We start from the raw sequence: 16,261 nt of genomic DNA on the forward strand, positions 1-16,261 counted from the left end.
ATAGCTTCCGATGGGGGTAACTGTTGCTATTCCAACCATCGGTCTTCCTCAACCAAAACACTTTGTAAAAGAGGGGGGAAAAAAAAGCAGCAATGGAAAGCTGCAAATTGGCCAACTTTTCGGGGTCAGCCTTCTGAGCTACTACTATAGTATAGCCCTTTTGATGATCCCAATACTTAGAGAAGCAAACTGACCTTTTTATCCTTCACCACCTCTTAGTCCATGGCAATTGGCATTGGGCATGTTGGTCATTTTATCGCTTTCATAATGCTAGAAAGGGAATTAGATGCAAAAGCTTTGACGTGTATGCAATCTAAACAGCGATAATATAAATTACAAAATCCGACCTAATGATACTAGATTTAGTACAGACATGTTTGCTTGAAATCTATCCCTAAGAAGCTACAAATATAGTATTGACAGGTGCGGAACTTCATCTCCTCCGAATCCTCCTTTCCCTTTTCCACTTCAATCAAATCAAGCCTCCGACCTCCACCTCTCATCTCCTCTTTAACAGATTCTGTTCCCTAAGAGCAATAGAAAGACAGATGAGGAGAAAAAGTTGACTCTTTTGTCTCCTCTGTGATATTGCCCTCCACTTGGAAGCTCTTGATGGTGCCCCTATTCTGAGCCAGTCGATAAATTTTTGCGCCAAGGTCTCATTTTGATACTTGATTTCGTCTCTTCAGGGAGAATCCCCATCTGATTATCTCTCCAATCTCACAGATCCATTATTTTCGTTTAGATGTTGTGGAACCAGTAATACTGTGATGAAATTAGGGTTCTGTTCCTCTGGTTGCAGTTTGTTTTAATCCTAGTGAGTAGACCTTTCTATCTATTTTTGGATTAAGGCCTAGTTGGAGTTGAGTTGAGTCGGACCAACTTTTCTATCTATTTGTTTCTGAATCTATAGTTCTGAATTCCATAAATTTGGTATTTGTAGTTGTGAAGCTGGGTTTTAGTTAGGCCTCTAATTTGGATGAATTAATAATGACAGGAAAGGGATCGTCTTGCGGGACTTCTTGATTGATACGAGACTCTTTCGTTTGCACTTTGATTTAATATTTGTGGTTTCATGGAGATATTTCGTTTGGATTTTCATAGTTTTCTCATACGGTGAATCTCTGTTTGAGAAAAGGTGGGTTTTTTTGGGGGGGGTTCTGGGCTCACTTAAATTTGCAAGGCAACTGTTTGGTATAATTCTTCAAAAAAAGAGTGGAAAGAGTTGCCAAGATAAATTTAGTTTTCTTTTCAATCAAGCAACATATGCAGTAAGGATGGATGATGGAGAAGTAGACCTTTCAAGCCACCTCCTGTTGCCAAACCCTGAGATGACTAACAGCTTTGACGAGTACTTGAGGAACAGTAGGACATGCACCCACACCCACACCTGTAACCCTCCAGGACCTGCAGCTGCCATGCATACCCATACATGCTACCACACGCATATGCAGGTTTTTGCCACCACTGATGGAGAGAGGGGAGGAGAAGAAGAGCTGAAGACATCACGGAAGCCATTGGGGAACAGAGAGGCTGTTCGGAAGTATCGGGAAAAGAAGAAGGCCCAAGCAGCTTATTTGGAGGAGGAGGTTAAGAAATTGCGCCATGCGAACCAGCAACTCTTGAGGAGATTGCAGGGGCAAGCAGCGCTTGAGGCTGAAGTGGTTAGATTGAGAAGCCTTCTCGTGGATCTCCGAGCAAAGATTGATGCTGAATTGGGTACCTTCCCTTTCCAGAAGCAATGCAGTGGTGTTGATTTAAGGTGCAATAATGCCGCACGATGTTTTGGTGGGAATGGGGAGGTGGCTGGTTGGGAAGGGAGCTGCGGACCTGCAGTTGTGGATTGTCAGATCAATCCAAATGGGGATATCAGGCAGAACTTGGAGATTTCTGAAGCTGTGAATTCGATGGGTGTTGTGGGGAGTTTGGTATCATCTGCTTCCCAATCTGAGTGAATTGCTTAGCTGAACTTGCAAGGTTTGAGCTCCTCAGCATCTTGTTATTTCCTTGGTTCTCATATAATTTCTGAGCTATCTTTTGAACTGCTTTGTCACTGGTGTTAATAGCATCCGGAGTGAAGATTTTTCGATACTAAGTATAAGAAATGATGACAGACTTGTTATAAGAATAATGTTCCACAGAAGGCGCATGCTTCCTGCCTGTAATGTGAATTGGAAGCTTTCTATGTACATAATAATCTAATGTCTTTTTTTGGGATCGATGTACATGGTAGTCGTGTAATAAAATCTGTTTTTTAGAAATTCTGATTGCCTGAGTTGTTCAGTGGTATTATCATATGTTTAACTTTTTTGGACTTTTTAGTTCTTCAAATATAAATTGCCAACTTGTTATATCTTATAGAACTGTATTGATATTTTCTATTATCTTAGAGGCTATATGAGATATTATTTTTCATTTCAAGTGGCGGAAATCCCTATTATGTTTATCAACTACAGGGGAAATACTGAGACATAATATTGGATCTGTTTAATATCTGAGCTATATATTATGCAATCCTCTTTTGTAGCTAGAAATCTCTGTTCATAATTTTGGCTTGCAAAAGACATCCCTGTATGTCCCAAGATGATTGCTTCTAACATAATACAATATTTTGCTTTGAAGAACTTTTCCAACTTATAGGTCATATAGAATCCAAGATTGGGATCTAATTCTATAGATTTTCCCCCCTTTTGGAAGAGAATAACATGCTTTTTAGTTGAAGTCTCTAGTGTTAGGCGATGTCTGGGAACGTAACTTACACCATGGAGTTTACAATGGTTGTATGTCATTTGTTTGGCAGAATCTTCAAATGCTTTTCAGGGCACACTCTTGGCTTAACTAGATGGCGTGGAGGTTGCTGAAGGGGTTATTAACTTGAAACAATAATTTAAGTCATCCTGTGAGCAAGCTATTAAATACTTTAGAAATTCTTTCTCAAGCGTTATTTTAGAATTATGTTATTATATTGTCTTATGCAATAATTTAGGTCATCATGGGAGCAAGCTATTAAATACTTCAGAATTTTTTTTCTCCAGCATTATTTAGAATTGTGTTACTGCTCTATCCTGGTAGGCAAGGAAGGAAACAGAATATCTTTTGGTTTCCAGATGGTTAGTGTGTGGTGTAGGTTAATTTACTGTTCCAGGTTCTAGGAATCACCTTGAACTGAAGCAAAGTCCCTTTCATGGGTATTAAGTGCTAAAAGCACTCGAGGAGGGGGAGTGGGTATTGAACTAGAAGCAAGTGATCATGCAAACTCTGCTTAAAAGATGTTTCAAAGCAACACAGAATATTTGGATTAATTTGGCAACAAACAGCTTTTTTTTGTTACCATAAATCGACTAAAGATTTGTCCAAAGATTTGTACTAATATACGGCAATCTGTTGTGGAAGATCTGGTAGTAATAGACAGAGACTGGAGGATGTTAGATTTATTCTTGACATCACAAGTGGGCTTATTGGTAAGAATTGAACGATTTCGTGGCTGGATTTGTGACCATGATCTCTCAACCTTTTCAACAACAGAGTGCAGAGTACTAGAACAGAAGAATGGAAGAAAAAGGAAATATCAGCTCTAATTCTTTTCAATAATAGTTTTTTTGTCTGTAAAAATTGATACAAGCTTATAAGCATGCTCAATAAAAGTGGCCCAAGATTTAGCATTGCTCATGGACTATAGTGAAATTATATTTGCTCTTGCTATCACTGTAAGATTATTATATATCTATAGGAATGTTCAAGATGTATTTCCCCTAAGCATTGGGAGGTATTGGTCAATTAGTCAATTGTCAGGGTTCCCTATATGTATGAGATCCTGAATTGTAATAAAAGAACACTTCCAGGACTGCTCTCGTTCAGTTCCTCATATTTGGAGACATCCAATCTGACAATTTTTGTTGTCAAATCAGTATTACTATGCAAATAGTTATTATTGTTCGCATTTTACTCACTGGTAAGTTATATAAATTAGAATGTATGCTAGACCAAGCTAAGACTGTGAATTTATCTAAATCAATAGTACCATCAAAAATAATTTGATCTGATACTGTCACAAACTATACGGTTACTATTATATAAAGAATATCCGTTACCCTGTGTCTGTATAAAACATTAAATTATCTGTATATGGAAACTGAATTCAGGCAAAAGAAATTGATCAGATTCTCTTCATGATAGAAGTGTCAATCTGCTGTATCTTTGTTCTTTTTTTTTCTTTTTTTTGTTACATCAATCTGCTATATCTTTGTTCAGGTAGCAAGAGGAAACTATGTAAAGGTAATATGTGCTAAAGTGAATAAACAATTTAACTTTATTTGTTTTGTTGTGAATATTTAATACCATAATGCCAATCAAATATGCATAAAAGTATGTATATGCCATTGATATAACCAGAGAAATGAGGCCAGACCGTGTAGTTGTAATGTGATGGAAGTAATAGTTTCTTCTGTTAAAAAAGATAAATAGACTGATTGAATATTAGGTAACCCTTTAGTTCTGAGAGATCTTGTCTGCTGACAAACAACAACAGGCATATCTAAGCCACTTGCACATTTTTATAACACTCCATGTCACTTAAATTACAAGATACCGCAACTTGGCTCTGCAATGTCACACTTCACATTGTCCTTGTACTAACTTGCACAGTTTGGAGCTTCAACTGACTGAACTAATACCTAATGATGATTTAAAGGATATAGAAGCTCTACTTTCTTGGTCAGATCCCATTAAATATATAACATATTATGTTTATTTATGGATCCTGGTGAGCTGCATGCCTTGATTACAACTTGTGAAGAAGCCCAGTTTATGATTACTGCTGACAAATTCTCTTTATGAGCGCAAACCGCTTTCGCATATCATTTCAGATCTTCCATTTCTTCGCTCTGTTTGAGTTCAACTAATTTCCCCTCATCTCACTATGTCTCCATAGTTCCTTTTTTTTGAAAACATCCGGACTACGATTCTTGTATAGAAAATGAATCTTGATGGTATATGGTAGTTCGAGTACTATTTTCATCTATTCATATGTTTTTTTGTTCCTGGCATCGATATGATTATGTTGTAACACAAGCAGTTGTAGGCATGCCTTTGATTCTGTGAATGGTAGCATCTCATCTCATCCCTTGTCATCTGATGCTGAAAAATATGTAACGATGCTGGAGAAAGAACTAGTTTGTTTCTGTCAAAGCCAGCCACCACCGTCGCCACTTAACCTCCACCTCCCTTGGCGTAGAAACTGAAAGTAGCAAGAGGAATAACATACTTACATACATATTCAAAATCCTATAATAAAATACGATCGGTGACTTAAAATAATACAATTAACGTATGGGTGTTTAAAGCGGTTATAATAAAAATAACACAAACATTGTATGTTCAAAGTGTTTTATTAATGAAGTATCATGTTTGACTTGATATAACACAATTACTATATAGATGTTTAAAGTGGTTATGATAAAAATAAGGCTTAATTACTGAAAAAAATTCTATACTTAAGCATCTGTTTCAATTTTCAATTTTTGCAATTGAGTATGGGTACTTTATAAAGTGTTGCAATATTAGCTTGCCATCAACTGGCATCTCATTTTGCTATTAAAGTGCCTCCGTGGAAATGGCATGTAAAATAACAATAATGAGATGGAAATGATGTGGAATAAAGAATTGGAAATGAAAGGCTTTTGTCCACCATCTTCCTCCTACCCAAACCCCTCCCCTCCTCCTCGTCCCTCCCCTCCCAACTCCCTCTAACTCCACCTTCCCTTTTCTTTACATTCCTCCTCGTCTCCTCTCCCCAGCTGCCGACTCCCACCCTGCTCTCAGACTCCACCCACACCTCTTTGATTTTAAAAATAATCACATATTTAGAACATATTTGGATATTTGATTTGACTTAAATTAAGCATATTTTTTTCAATTTAATTATTATTTTTAGATGGTTAACTATAAAGTGGTTATTGTTGATGATTTAATCTTTTGGAGGAGCATGTAAATTAGTATTTCATTTGTAAACTTTTCAATGCAAATAAGATTTTAAAATCTAAACTAGCATTGAATATAAGATGCCTAACTAAGAACAACTAGTAACTTTCTCATCCTACTACTGCCAACTTGCCAAGGGCTCTATCAACTGACATCTTCGAGAAGTTCCATAGGACTCTACAAGCTCTATCAAGGCTTGCATAGAATTCACCTAGTTAAAAAAAAAAAGAGCAATCACGAGTTAATATGTAATGAAGAGAGAAAAGCTTTCATAGATTGTGTAAATATGAGACCATGGGGTGCTCAAGCTCGGCTATTCTCTACTTCGAATATGACATAGGGTTCTAAGGCACTTGCAACTTACTCAAATATAAAAGAAAATAACAATTATACTTTAATACTTAGGAGTTTGAATACGATTTGTATTTTGAAAATAGAAGAAATTTGAAATAGCTAGGAATTCGAAAGAGGCTAAAGTTAAAAGAATTTATTAATCAAATAAGAATAGTAAATTGTAAACTATTTGAGACTCAAATTTTAAGCGTAGCACGCATGCATCACAAGTTTTGACTATGAAAGAACTTACTCTAATACCATACTAACGCAAGCAGTGTTAGGGCGGCACCGCTAAGCGGCACCTTAGCGGATGATTGGCAAAACCAAAATAGTTCTAACTAGACCAGAAGATATAGATATTTAGGATTAAAAGAAAGAAAATAAAATTTCAAAATCTAAACTAGATATGAGATGCCTAAGTTAAGGATAACTAGTTGCTTTATAGTATCACTACTAAAGGGCCTCTTTATTACCAATGATTCTACCAGCTAATACCTTGGAGGCTCGAGGGACTCCAACTAGCTATATTGTTACTCCCTAGAATCCACTTGAGCTTGTGCAAGATCCACGACACAAAACAAAAAAGAAAAAAATGGAGCAACTATAATTTAACATGTACTCAAGAGAGAAAAGATTTCATTGGTTGTATGAAACTGCGTATATAAAGGGGGTATTTGTAGATTCCAGGGCTTTATACTAAATAAAAGTTAGGATTTCTCAAAACTCAATTCAAACTCGACGAACTTGTGAAGCAAAGTTTCTACGGCTAAATCTTACCTTAAGAGCATTAACTAGGACTCTAACAAGTATTTATAGAAGAAAGACATAAAAATTTGACTATAAATATTAGAAAATTCATCGCTAAAATAATATATTGTGCTATGATATTCTTATAATTGTCTTAAAATGTATCAGCAATCATGATAGGTCTCTTGTAAAATGACCATAACTTCTTTATTTGAGCTCTTATTAAGGTGATTCAAGGTGTATTGTGGGATAACTCGATGATGAACATGAAAGTCATTTGAGCTTCATATTAAATCTGTGCTAACCAAGATAAAAATATCTTTTGGTTAATGTGTATATATCTATATCTAGTACTACGACTTAACTTAGTATTGCCCAATTTTTATAAAAGTTATCCATATCAGACACTTCTGAGTCAAGTTTCACCTAGTGTACTTCCTCTTTCAAGAATTGGATAGGTTCGGAGGTCATCCAAGGATTCTTGTCGGTCTTGCTCCAACATAATTCTCGATGCCTCCATAGTATCTCTCTCCTTCTTGATGATAGCTGACCTATCTCTAATAAAGCCAATCGTCACTGAATTTGGTATGATATGGTTCAATATCAAGATACCACAGGGTAGTGCGTTCTTGGCTTGCATTCCTACTTATCTTGACATACTCAAACCCAAGCCAAAGACATGAATGATCTTGTGATATTTTATTACTTGAATCCTGACATGACTTGATCCTTCAATGGTTTGGTCTGAAACAAAATTTAGACCCAAAATGTTAGTAGATCTAGATATAAGTTTATTATAATCTTGATTAAACCTAATCTGATAACAGGCCCTGTGCCCTAGTTGTCATACTGCCCTGGTTAGCAACCAAAAGTTGCAGGTTTTCCTCTTTTTTTCTTAAATAAAAGATTAATTAATGTAATCATTTTTCATGCTTGATCTTTTCTTCCTTCAATATATATAAATATTAGTATATCAATATTATTCATTTTTTCTTGTTTATATGTTAGCATTATTTTCAATATATTATTGTACACTAATATTGGATGAACGAACTTGTCAATTTCTAGAAAAACCATCTTTTTATGTATTATACTCATACAATATTCTAACAACATTTTTATCCTTAGATGGCATCAAAATAGCATAACAGCAAAACCACAATTATTATTTGAGATAACTGTATTTATTTGAAAAAAAAAGATGCTATTCAAACTAAATTTACCAAATATTAATATTACTTTCAAATAACTATCCAAATAATTAAACTCACCTAATATAAGCCTACTCACCTCCGAAAACACTAATTAAATGTTTTGCATAAAATGGAGCAGTGAAGTCTAACTTTTTCTAGAAAATAAAAATAAATACTAAGATTTTGAACAGTATGGTTTACATTGCTCTTATTCAAATAAATTTTTTTTAGTAAAGAATTTTTTTTTTTGGCATGAATACCCACCTAATCTCTAATTTTGCATGAATATCCTTCCGAAATTGATATTTGCATATATACCCTTATAAAATACTTGTTTTACTATTCTATTTTTTTTATTCTTGTTTTTGCATATGTATTCACACCATCCAACGTCGTTAAAAAATTAACGATTTCAAATTAAAATGATTAAAATATTTTTAATGAGTAGATATGCAAAAAAAAAAAATATTTATAAGGCGATCATGATGGAAAACAAAAGTAATTTTAAAGTTCTATTTATTTTTAATAAAATAAATATTTTTTATTAACGGTATTAGAAGAATCGTTATATTAGGGATATTTGTATAAAAAACAATATTTTATAAGATTACAAAAATAAATATAAATTTTAAGAGAGTATTCACATAAATTTAAATTTTTTAAAAAAATATTTATGCAAAAAAAATCCAAAAAAATAACTCCAGATGCTAATTATCCAGATCCAATTTTTTTAGGAACCTACGACCCAATAGCTAGAGAAATGTGGACGCTAAGATTCGGTTGAGTATTTAATTTAAATATTACAGAGCCGGGCCCAGTCCCTGGCCGACCATTCCGCCAAAGCCTGTTCGCAAACAGACAAATGGGCGCGGGAAAAAATCAACCGCTCGCGGGTGCACGCAAAGAAATCTCCCTCCTCCCGTTGTCTTGGCTGCACGCAACGTGCACGATTAAAACTGCCCCACCTGTTCTCAGCCGCATGTAATGGTTAAAACAGCAAACATACTATCAGACAAATCAGAAGCCTCTGACATGTGGGTCCCACTGAAACTACACCTCTCTCTATCTCTCTAGCCGCTTCCTCGCTCTCCACAACGTTCCATCATGTTTTGTATATGTTTTTCTTTTTTTTTATTCTCTTTAAATTCTCCGAGCTGCTCTTGTCCCCTCGGGGGTGGCTTTTCCCTCTTTCTTTGGAAGCGAAGGTGGAAACTTTAGAAGGAGGAGAAGAAGATTAACGAATAAATCGAGTTTGATCGATCCGTCGACCTAAGAACTAGAGGTATAACTGAAACCCTCTTTTAAATTCGTTCCAAAATAATTTCTTACTACCTAGTGGTTGTTTAAGGAAAAAAAGTTCGTGTTTTTCTTTTTTTTTCCTTTTTTTTTTTGGACGACATGCTCAAAATCCGTTTTTTTCCAACAAGTTCTTATCTTTTTCTTGTATTCTAAAGTTCTAATTAGAATTCCAAGGAGCCGTGTTACTATTACTCAAGAATCGGGCATATATTTTATTCTTCTGAGGCTTTAGATTTGTTTGTATTGTTTCGGGCTTAGTGGATTCATACGACTAACTTGCCTTTTCTGTAAATTTTAAGATCCTATTTGCGGCACATAGTTCTTTGATTCTATTTGCCAGTTTAATCATCTTAGTTTAATATGAGTTTGGGTCCTTGTTGGTTGAAAGGGTAAGTTGATTCTGGCAGGGCAAGTAGCCTTCGAGAGATGGAATTGCTTTCTATTAGCTGCACCTCTGTGCCGTGCCATCACTCTGCTACTCTGAACTGGAAAGTTGTAGATAATAGCCGAAGTTTGAAGAATTCCAAGCTCTTTCCCCATAGAAAAACTGGAATTTTCTGTGTTGCAACCAAACGCTCTTGGGGTTTAGGGAGTTCTCACAAGGACAGTAATAAGGTTGAGAATCTCTATCAAAAAGAAGAGACTAGATTGTTAAGTCTGCTCGAAGGCCTCCGGAATTGTGCCGTTGCTGAGAATACAACTGAAACTTATAATTATTATGTGACGGATGGAAAAGTTGGTCTGAGGGACATTCCCAGGAAGGTCGACGAGGTCAAGAAGGTTTTAATTCCAAGTTTACCTGATGAATCTGAGGGCAATCCTGGTTCTCCAATCAGTAGTTGTTTTTGGGAATGGAAGCCAAAATTATCGGTGCATTATGAGAAATCTGGGTTGGAGAATGTTAATGCGCCAAACGTGCTCTTTCTTCCTGGTTTTGGGGTTGGGTCTTTTCACTATGAGAAGCAGTTGAGAGATCTGGGCCGTGATTATAGAGTGTGGGCATTGGATTTCCTAGGACAAGGCCTGTCATTGCCGACCGAAGATCCAGCTCCTTCTGACAAGCCAAGAGAGAATTCTGAAGAGAGCAATGCAGTGTGGGGTTTTGGAGAGGCTTCCAAGCCTTGGGCGCAAAACCTAGTCTACTCTGTTGATCTTTGGCAAGACCAAGTTAAGCATTTCATTGAACAGGTATACTTGCTAGACTCTCTATTTATGCAGGTTCTAAATTTTTTATTTAACTTACTTAGAACAAACTATTTTGAGGGTCTTTTCTTTAGTTAAAAAAGCTCTTAGCTAGATCGTGCCAGATGATCTTTAACTTTTCTCGATAAATGCATAAGGAATTGTTACTTAACTTGCTAGCTCTCATTCCTCCATTAATTAAGAGCTAATATTAGAAAATTCAAGAACTTTTTTTTAGAATATTTATTTAACCTTTTATATCTTCACGTCCGCAAATACCTAGTTTGCAAAGTAACCAATTTCGCCATCATGAAAGCTCTATACTGTACCACTGAACTCATTATCTTTGGTCCTTACATGTCTGGTTAGTGGAGTTGCATACTGATATTAAACGTGCAATAACACGGACTTGAAGCCACTTATAACTGATTCTGTATCACTCATATATGTAGTTAATCGACTTCATGGTTGAAATCAAGCTTTATATTTGATATCATTTTACAGGTTATTGGTGAACCAGTTTATGTTGTTGGGAACTCTCTAGGAGGCTTTGTTGCTATGTACTTTGCAGCAAACAACCCAGAGCTAGTAAGAGGAGTTACATTGCTCAATGCAACACCATTTTGGGGATTCCTCCCTAACCCCACTAGATCACCTAGGCTGTCCAAATTGTTTCCATGGGCTGGGACATTTCCTCTACCTTCAAGTGTGAGAAAGCTCACTGAGTTCGTGTAGGTATTAGTAACTTACTATGATCTTTTCATCATTTTATGACTGCAAATCATTGCAAGTTTCTGTTTTTTCTGCATATGTATGTATCAACATGAGTTGATTTCTCCACAGATGGTTGTGGTCAGTTCCATATTAGAATAATTTTCTAATGAAGTATATAACATAAATTTTTTGAACAATTTATTATGCTCTGGGTTCTCTAATGACTCAGGTTTGACCAGGGATTTTTTTTCCTGCCTGACTTGCTTAAGAAACAATTCTGGAAAATGGTCTCAATCATTTGTAGTATGGATTAAGTTGGTCAAGTCAATTAGAGGAACCATTTGGTGTACTCCAGCTATCTGGGCCCCAAGTGGGTCATCTTGACATCGTTCCTGATTCCATGGATGGTTTGATAATAGATCCATATCCAACCATTGGATCAGCACACCATTTTGGGTCTATATTTTTCTGGACTCCGGTGGAAACCCAAATATTTTGCAACTTTTGCAATCTTACAAATATGATTACTGTCAGTTTAGGGTAAAAGCAAAATTCATTTTCTATGCTTTTATTTGATGTTTTCTAATCATCAAGTCATATACATAGGAGAACTTATAAGCTTAAATATTTCCATTCTTTTTATATTTAAATAAGAATGAGGTGAGATGGTCTTTTCTATGATTTAGATGGCAGAAGATAAGTGAACCCAGTAGCATACTGGAGCTAATAAAGCAAGTTTACGTTGACCGTTCTACAAAGGTCGACAAAGTCTTCTCTCGCATAGTTGAAACAACACAACATCCTGCAGCAGCTGCATCATTTGCCTCAATAATGTTTGCTCCCAAGGGACAGCTATCCTTCCAGGAGGCCTTGTCGAGGTATCAGTGGAACCAAACTATTAGATGCAAGTCAAAATCTTCCATATCCATGCAGAAGAATTGTTCAAAGCTTGTAACCTTTATGCCCTTAACATACACAAGTTGCTTACTGTTTTGTCTCTAATTTTTTCTTCTGAATGTAGGTGCCAAATGCAAGACATTCCCATCTGTCTCATGTATGGCAAAGAAGACCCCTGGGTTAGGCCTGTTTGGGGCCTTAAAGTGAAAAAACAATTGCCAGAAGTACCATATTATGAGATTAGCCCGGCAGGTCACTGCCCCCATGACGAGGTTCCTGAGGTATGTACCATTTATCATTTTTGATTTTAGATCTGGAACTTTTTAATTTGGGTTGACTGCACAGAAATTTGTAATTTGATTGATTATCTTGCGAATTTGATATGCTTCTTGAGTGACAAATGGCAAAGGTTAGTCCAAAAAACTACCTTATACCTTCAAAGTCACATTGCTAAACCTGCAACATTTTCTGGATCCTGCTGAATACGTGTTACAGTAATAGCCCATAGCTAGCCACTATTTAACACCTGAAATCAACTAAATCTAGCTAGAATTATTGGATACCCCACTAAATCAAAATTCAACTGAAGGAAGCGTGATGTTTAGAGAGATTTCATAATTCATCTTTTTACAAGTTTAGGAACATTGCAGTAGCAAGTCAGCCCCCAATTCTACTGTTCTATCTGGATGTCTGGTTTAAATACTTTTGATAATGAATAAAAACTTTATGTGGTGTAACCTAACCATAATTTATTTGACTGAGAAAGTGATCTGCTATGCCTTGTAAGAAGATTTTTCTTTAGCTAGTAGTCAAACGGAGCACAAGAACTGAAGTCCTGCAAGAATGTCCTAGGATATTATTATTTTAGTACTATTACAACTTGCACTAATCTTCTAGTGATTTCCAAATAGATTGGGGTTGTTATTTTTGTGATTTGCGATGTGATTTTATTGTTGGCATTGGTGACAACATGATTTGAACCGTCTTTTTCTTTCTATTGTTTCCAATGTTGTTACACATTCACTGATGTTGGAGAGTATGTTAGTATATAATATTGGTCGCAGTTAAAACTATTGTTACTCATTTGGTGAAAGTCCAGTTTCATCCTTGGTGTTCTTTTTGTTGCCATAACATCTTACTCTTCTGAAGCAGTAGGAAACTAAGGGGCATGCAAGAAGTATAGAATAGAGAAATTTCAAAGAAAAAAAGAAATGAGAAACAAGGGATTACATTTACAACAAATTAGATAGATTCTATATGTTATTGAAAGTTCATCTGGATAGCAGATTGTCAACAATTCAAATACAGAAGTTGTTGATTCAGACTGGAAATCTACTTAGGACTACTGTTATAGATGAAAGCCTACATCACATTTCCATTCGTGTACTTAGAAATCATAAGTTTTCATTTTCAATAATATCTTATAAGTAGCAATCTTTTTAGACTCATAAATACATGCATCTGGCACTCCAGTGATCTGAAACAAATCCTCTGAGTGTACAAGATAACATTCATCAAGATTAGAATGACAAGCTAAATTTTCTATGCTCTTGTCTGTAGTATGTAGCCAAAACATGTCCAATAGACCTACAATCTGATAGGCACCAGGAATGTTCTACGCTGAGCTCCTTGTCAGGAAAATAACTTGTCTTCCATGATTCCATCTTAACGGTAACTTAAGCTCTTCTTCATCTTGGGGGGGTTTGCAGTTTTTTTTTTTTGATGGGTAATGAAAGATGAAAATGCTTTGCATATCACCACATGTGCTCCTAATGTCCCCCTTTCTTATGCAACATGTTTTTTGGTAGCAATCATAAAAGAACATGATGAGAAGGAGAATTTGGTGAAAATGCTGGAAGATGTTTGTTATGCAAACTCATGTGTCACAAAGGTTGACAATCTTCTCCTATATGCTGCTGCCAATTTAAATCAGAAGCTTTGATCAATGTTTCCAAAATTTAGTGAACTTCAATTTGAAGGTTAGATAAAAAACAGTTGGAATCCATTGTAGGACCTTTTCTTTTTTTTGTGTGTGTGTGTGAGAGAGAGAGAGAGAGGGTTTATCTAGGCTTGGTGAAGCTGTTTGTTGCACTGTGTGCATGCTATATCAGACTGGTCCATGATAACTACTGGGAGCCGGTTATAGACAGGCTGTCATCTTGTTCATGAGAAGCAAAGAAATAAAACAATCACCAACTCTCATAACTGCAGTACAGTTGGGCTTTATTCTTGAAATTTTTTTGGTATTGCTAATGAAATCATCGGATAAACCCGACAAGCACATTCAAGCTGCATTTCTGGGCATATCTAACAGTTACATGAGAGTTCTTATCGAAAAACATTCACAGTTATGGCCTACCGATTAACTTACTAGTGTACTCTTGCTCTGCCATCAGATAGGGCCTTGAAAATGGATATTGACCGTAGCTGCTAGGTAGTAGGGTATTATTTACCGCAAGAGACTCTTATGCTGCACATATGCGTACTCAGTAGATTGAATGATCACAGCATTGGAGTTCTCATGATGAAGTCATTGTTATGTGGATTGGAAAAGATATTGCATATTTTGTTTAAAGATTGGTAAGCAAACCTGTTCTTACCTTCGCATTGTAATGCTCTCATTTAACAAAAAATATAGTTGTTGAAGATTCATAATACATATTGCAGGAACATGATTTGTAGTAAGTAACAGCTGGAGCACTAAAAGTTCACTTGCACAAAGCTAATTTCTAATAAATTAGCATATGAAGGCGCTCACTACGAAGACGTAAGTTCTACTATCTAGGACATTAGACTTCCATGACATTTTTAGGTTGTCCGACCTGTATTACACTAACCGACCTGTATCAACAGATGTAAGTTCTACTATCTAGGACATTAGACTTCTATGACATTTTTAGGTTGTCCGACCTATACTACCCTAACCGACCTGTATCACCTTGTACCAACCTTGTACTGCCCAGTATTACTTGGTAAACTTTTTCTTTTTTTTTTTTTTGACTTATTTGAACTGGCAGGTGCTGACCTGTGCCAATCCTTACCATCTCCATATTGTGTGTGTTGTACAATCTGATGACTTGTGTCCATAATTTGATTTTTAGTCCTTGACGTCACTACATAAACTTTACTTTGAGCACCACTCTCTCTAAATTGAAATTACTTCTATTTGTTCACATCCAATAAATGCTAGAATATCTGCTCTTTCTTTATGCCTGGTTCTGCCAAATGAGCTGAAAGTGCTCATCTACTTTGGTATTTTTGCATTTGTGCAATAACGTAGTTTCAGTGTACTCAAGTGTTTATTCGATACTTTATAAACTTGAGTATCTAATTCATGGGAAAGAAGATGGTATGAGGAGGATGATTCTTTTGTGGCCAACAGGTTGTAAACTTTTTGTTGCGTGGGTGGATTAAGAACCTCGAGTCCCAAGGCTCTATTGCATTGCCTCTTCTTGAAGAACCTGATTATGTTCAAGATGGTATCTCTGGAGAACTGGAGTATGTCAGAGAAGGATCACGACGATCAGTTCAAGTACGGTTTTTTGGATCAAAAATTTCTGTTTGGAACCTGATAGGCTCTTTTCTGAAGTCCAGTGTTGCAAATTTTCAAATCAATCCCAGATAGAACATCTCATCATGCTCTTTAAGCCACTGAAAATTTTCTTCCTGATTGTGTATTGTTTATTCTTGATGAAGCAAAATTAGTAGGTGCGTTACATGCCTAAAATTACGGGCATGACATCAATACCTTGTTGTCTCACTGCAGTCCTCAACTGCTGTATGGATAGAGATGCACATCACCAAGAACACATTCTGCTTGCAATGCATGTTTTATCAGCTCTTCCATATTCTAAGAGTTGCTGAGAAAAAGTTTCTGCTGTGAAAATGGAATATTTGTTTAGCAACGTACTATT

At 36.0% G+C, this 16,261-nt stretch overlaps 2 protein-coding genes across 5 annotated transcripts; both read left to right on the forward strand.

Annotated features, from left to right (window-relative positions):
- The first annotated feature begins 336 nt into the window (after positions 1-336).
- LOC103706294 (basic leucine zipper 23-like) lies at positions 337-2,261 on the forward strand. Of its 3 annotated transcripts, none has more exons than XM_008790361.4 (2): positions 337-817; positions 998-2,261. In XM_008790361.4, exon 2 carries the CDS (start codon positions 1,278-1,280, stop codon positions 1,953-1,955), a length of 678 nt encoding a protein of 225 aa, XP_008788583.1. In that variant the 5' UTR covers positions 337-817; positions 998-1,277; the 3' UTR covers positions 1,956-2,261. The 3 variants fall into 3 exon arrangements, with proteins under 3 accessions (XP_008788583.1, XP_017698050.1, XP_038980647.1); XM_017842561.3 differs by having other exon boundaries at positions 337-656; XM_039124719.1 differs by having other exon boundaries at positions 344-423.
- A 7,131-nt stretch (positions 2,262-9,392) lies between these two features.
- Positions 9,393-16,195, forward strand: LOC103706293 (pheophytinase, chloroplastic). Of its 2 annotated transcripts, none has more exons than XM_008790357.3 (6): positions 9,393-9,537; positions 9,962-10,742; positions 11,241-11,467; positions 12,137-12,328; positions 12,472-12,628; positions 15,730-16,195. In XM_008790357.3, the coding sequence occupies exons 2-6, from the start codon at positions 9,981-9,983 to the stop codon at positions 15,970-15,972; spliced, it is 1,581 nt and encodes a 526-aa protein (XP_008788579.1). In that variant the 5' UTR covers positions 9,393-9,537; positions 9,962-9,980; the 3' UTR covers positions 15,973-16,195. The 2 variants fall into 2 exon arrangements, with proteins under 2 accessions (XP_008788579.1, XP_008788580.1); XM_008790358.3 differs by having other exon boundaries at positions 9,401-9,537; positions 9,943-10,742.
- The last annotated feature ends 66 nt before the right edge of the window (positions 16,196-16,261 follow it).

This window comes from Phoenix dactylifera, chromosome 3 (genome assembly GCF_009389715.1).
Source record: "Phoenix dactylifera cultivar Barhee BC4 chromosome 3, palm_55x_up_171113_PBpolish2nd_filt_p, whole genome shotgun sequence".
Lineage (NCBI taxonomy): Eukaryota > Viridiplantae > Streptophyta > Magnoliopsida > Arecales > Arecaceae > Phoenix > Phoenix dactylifera.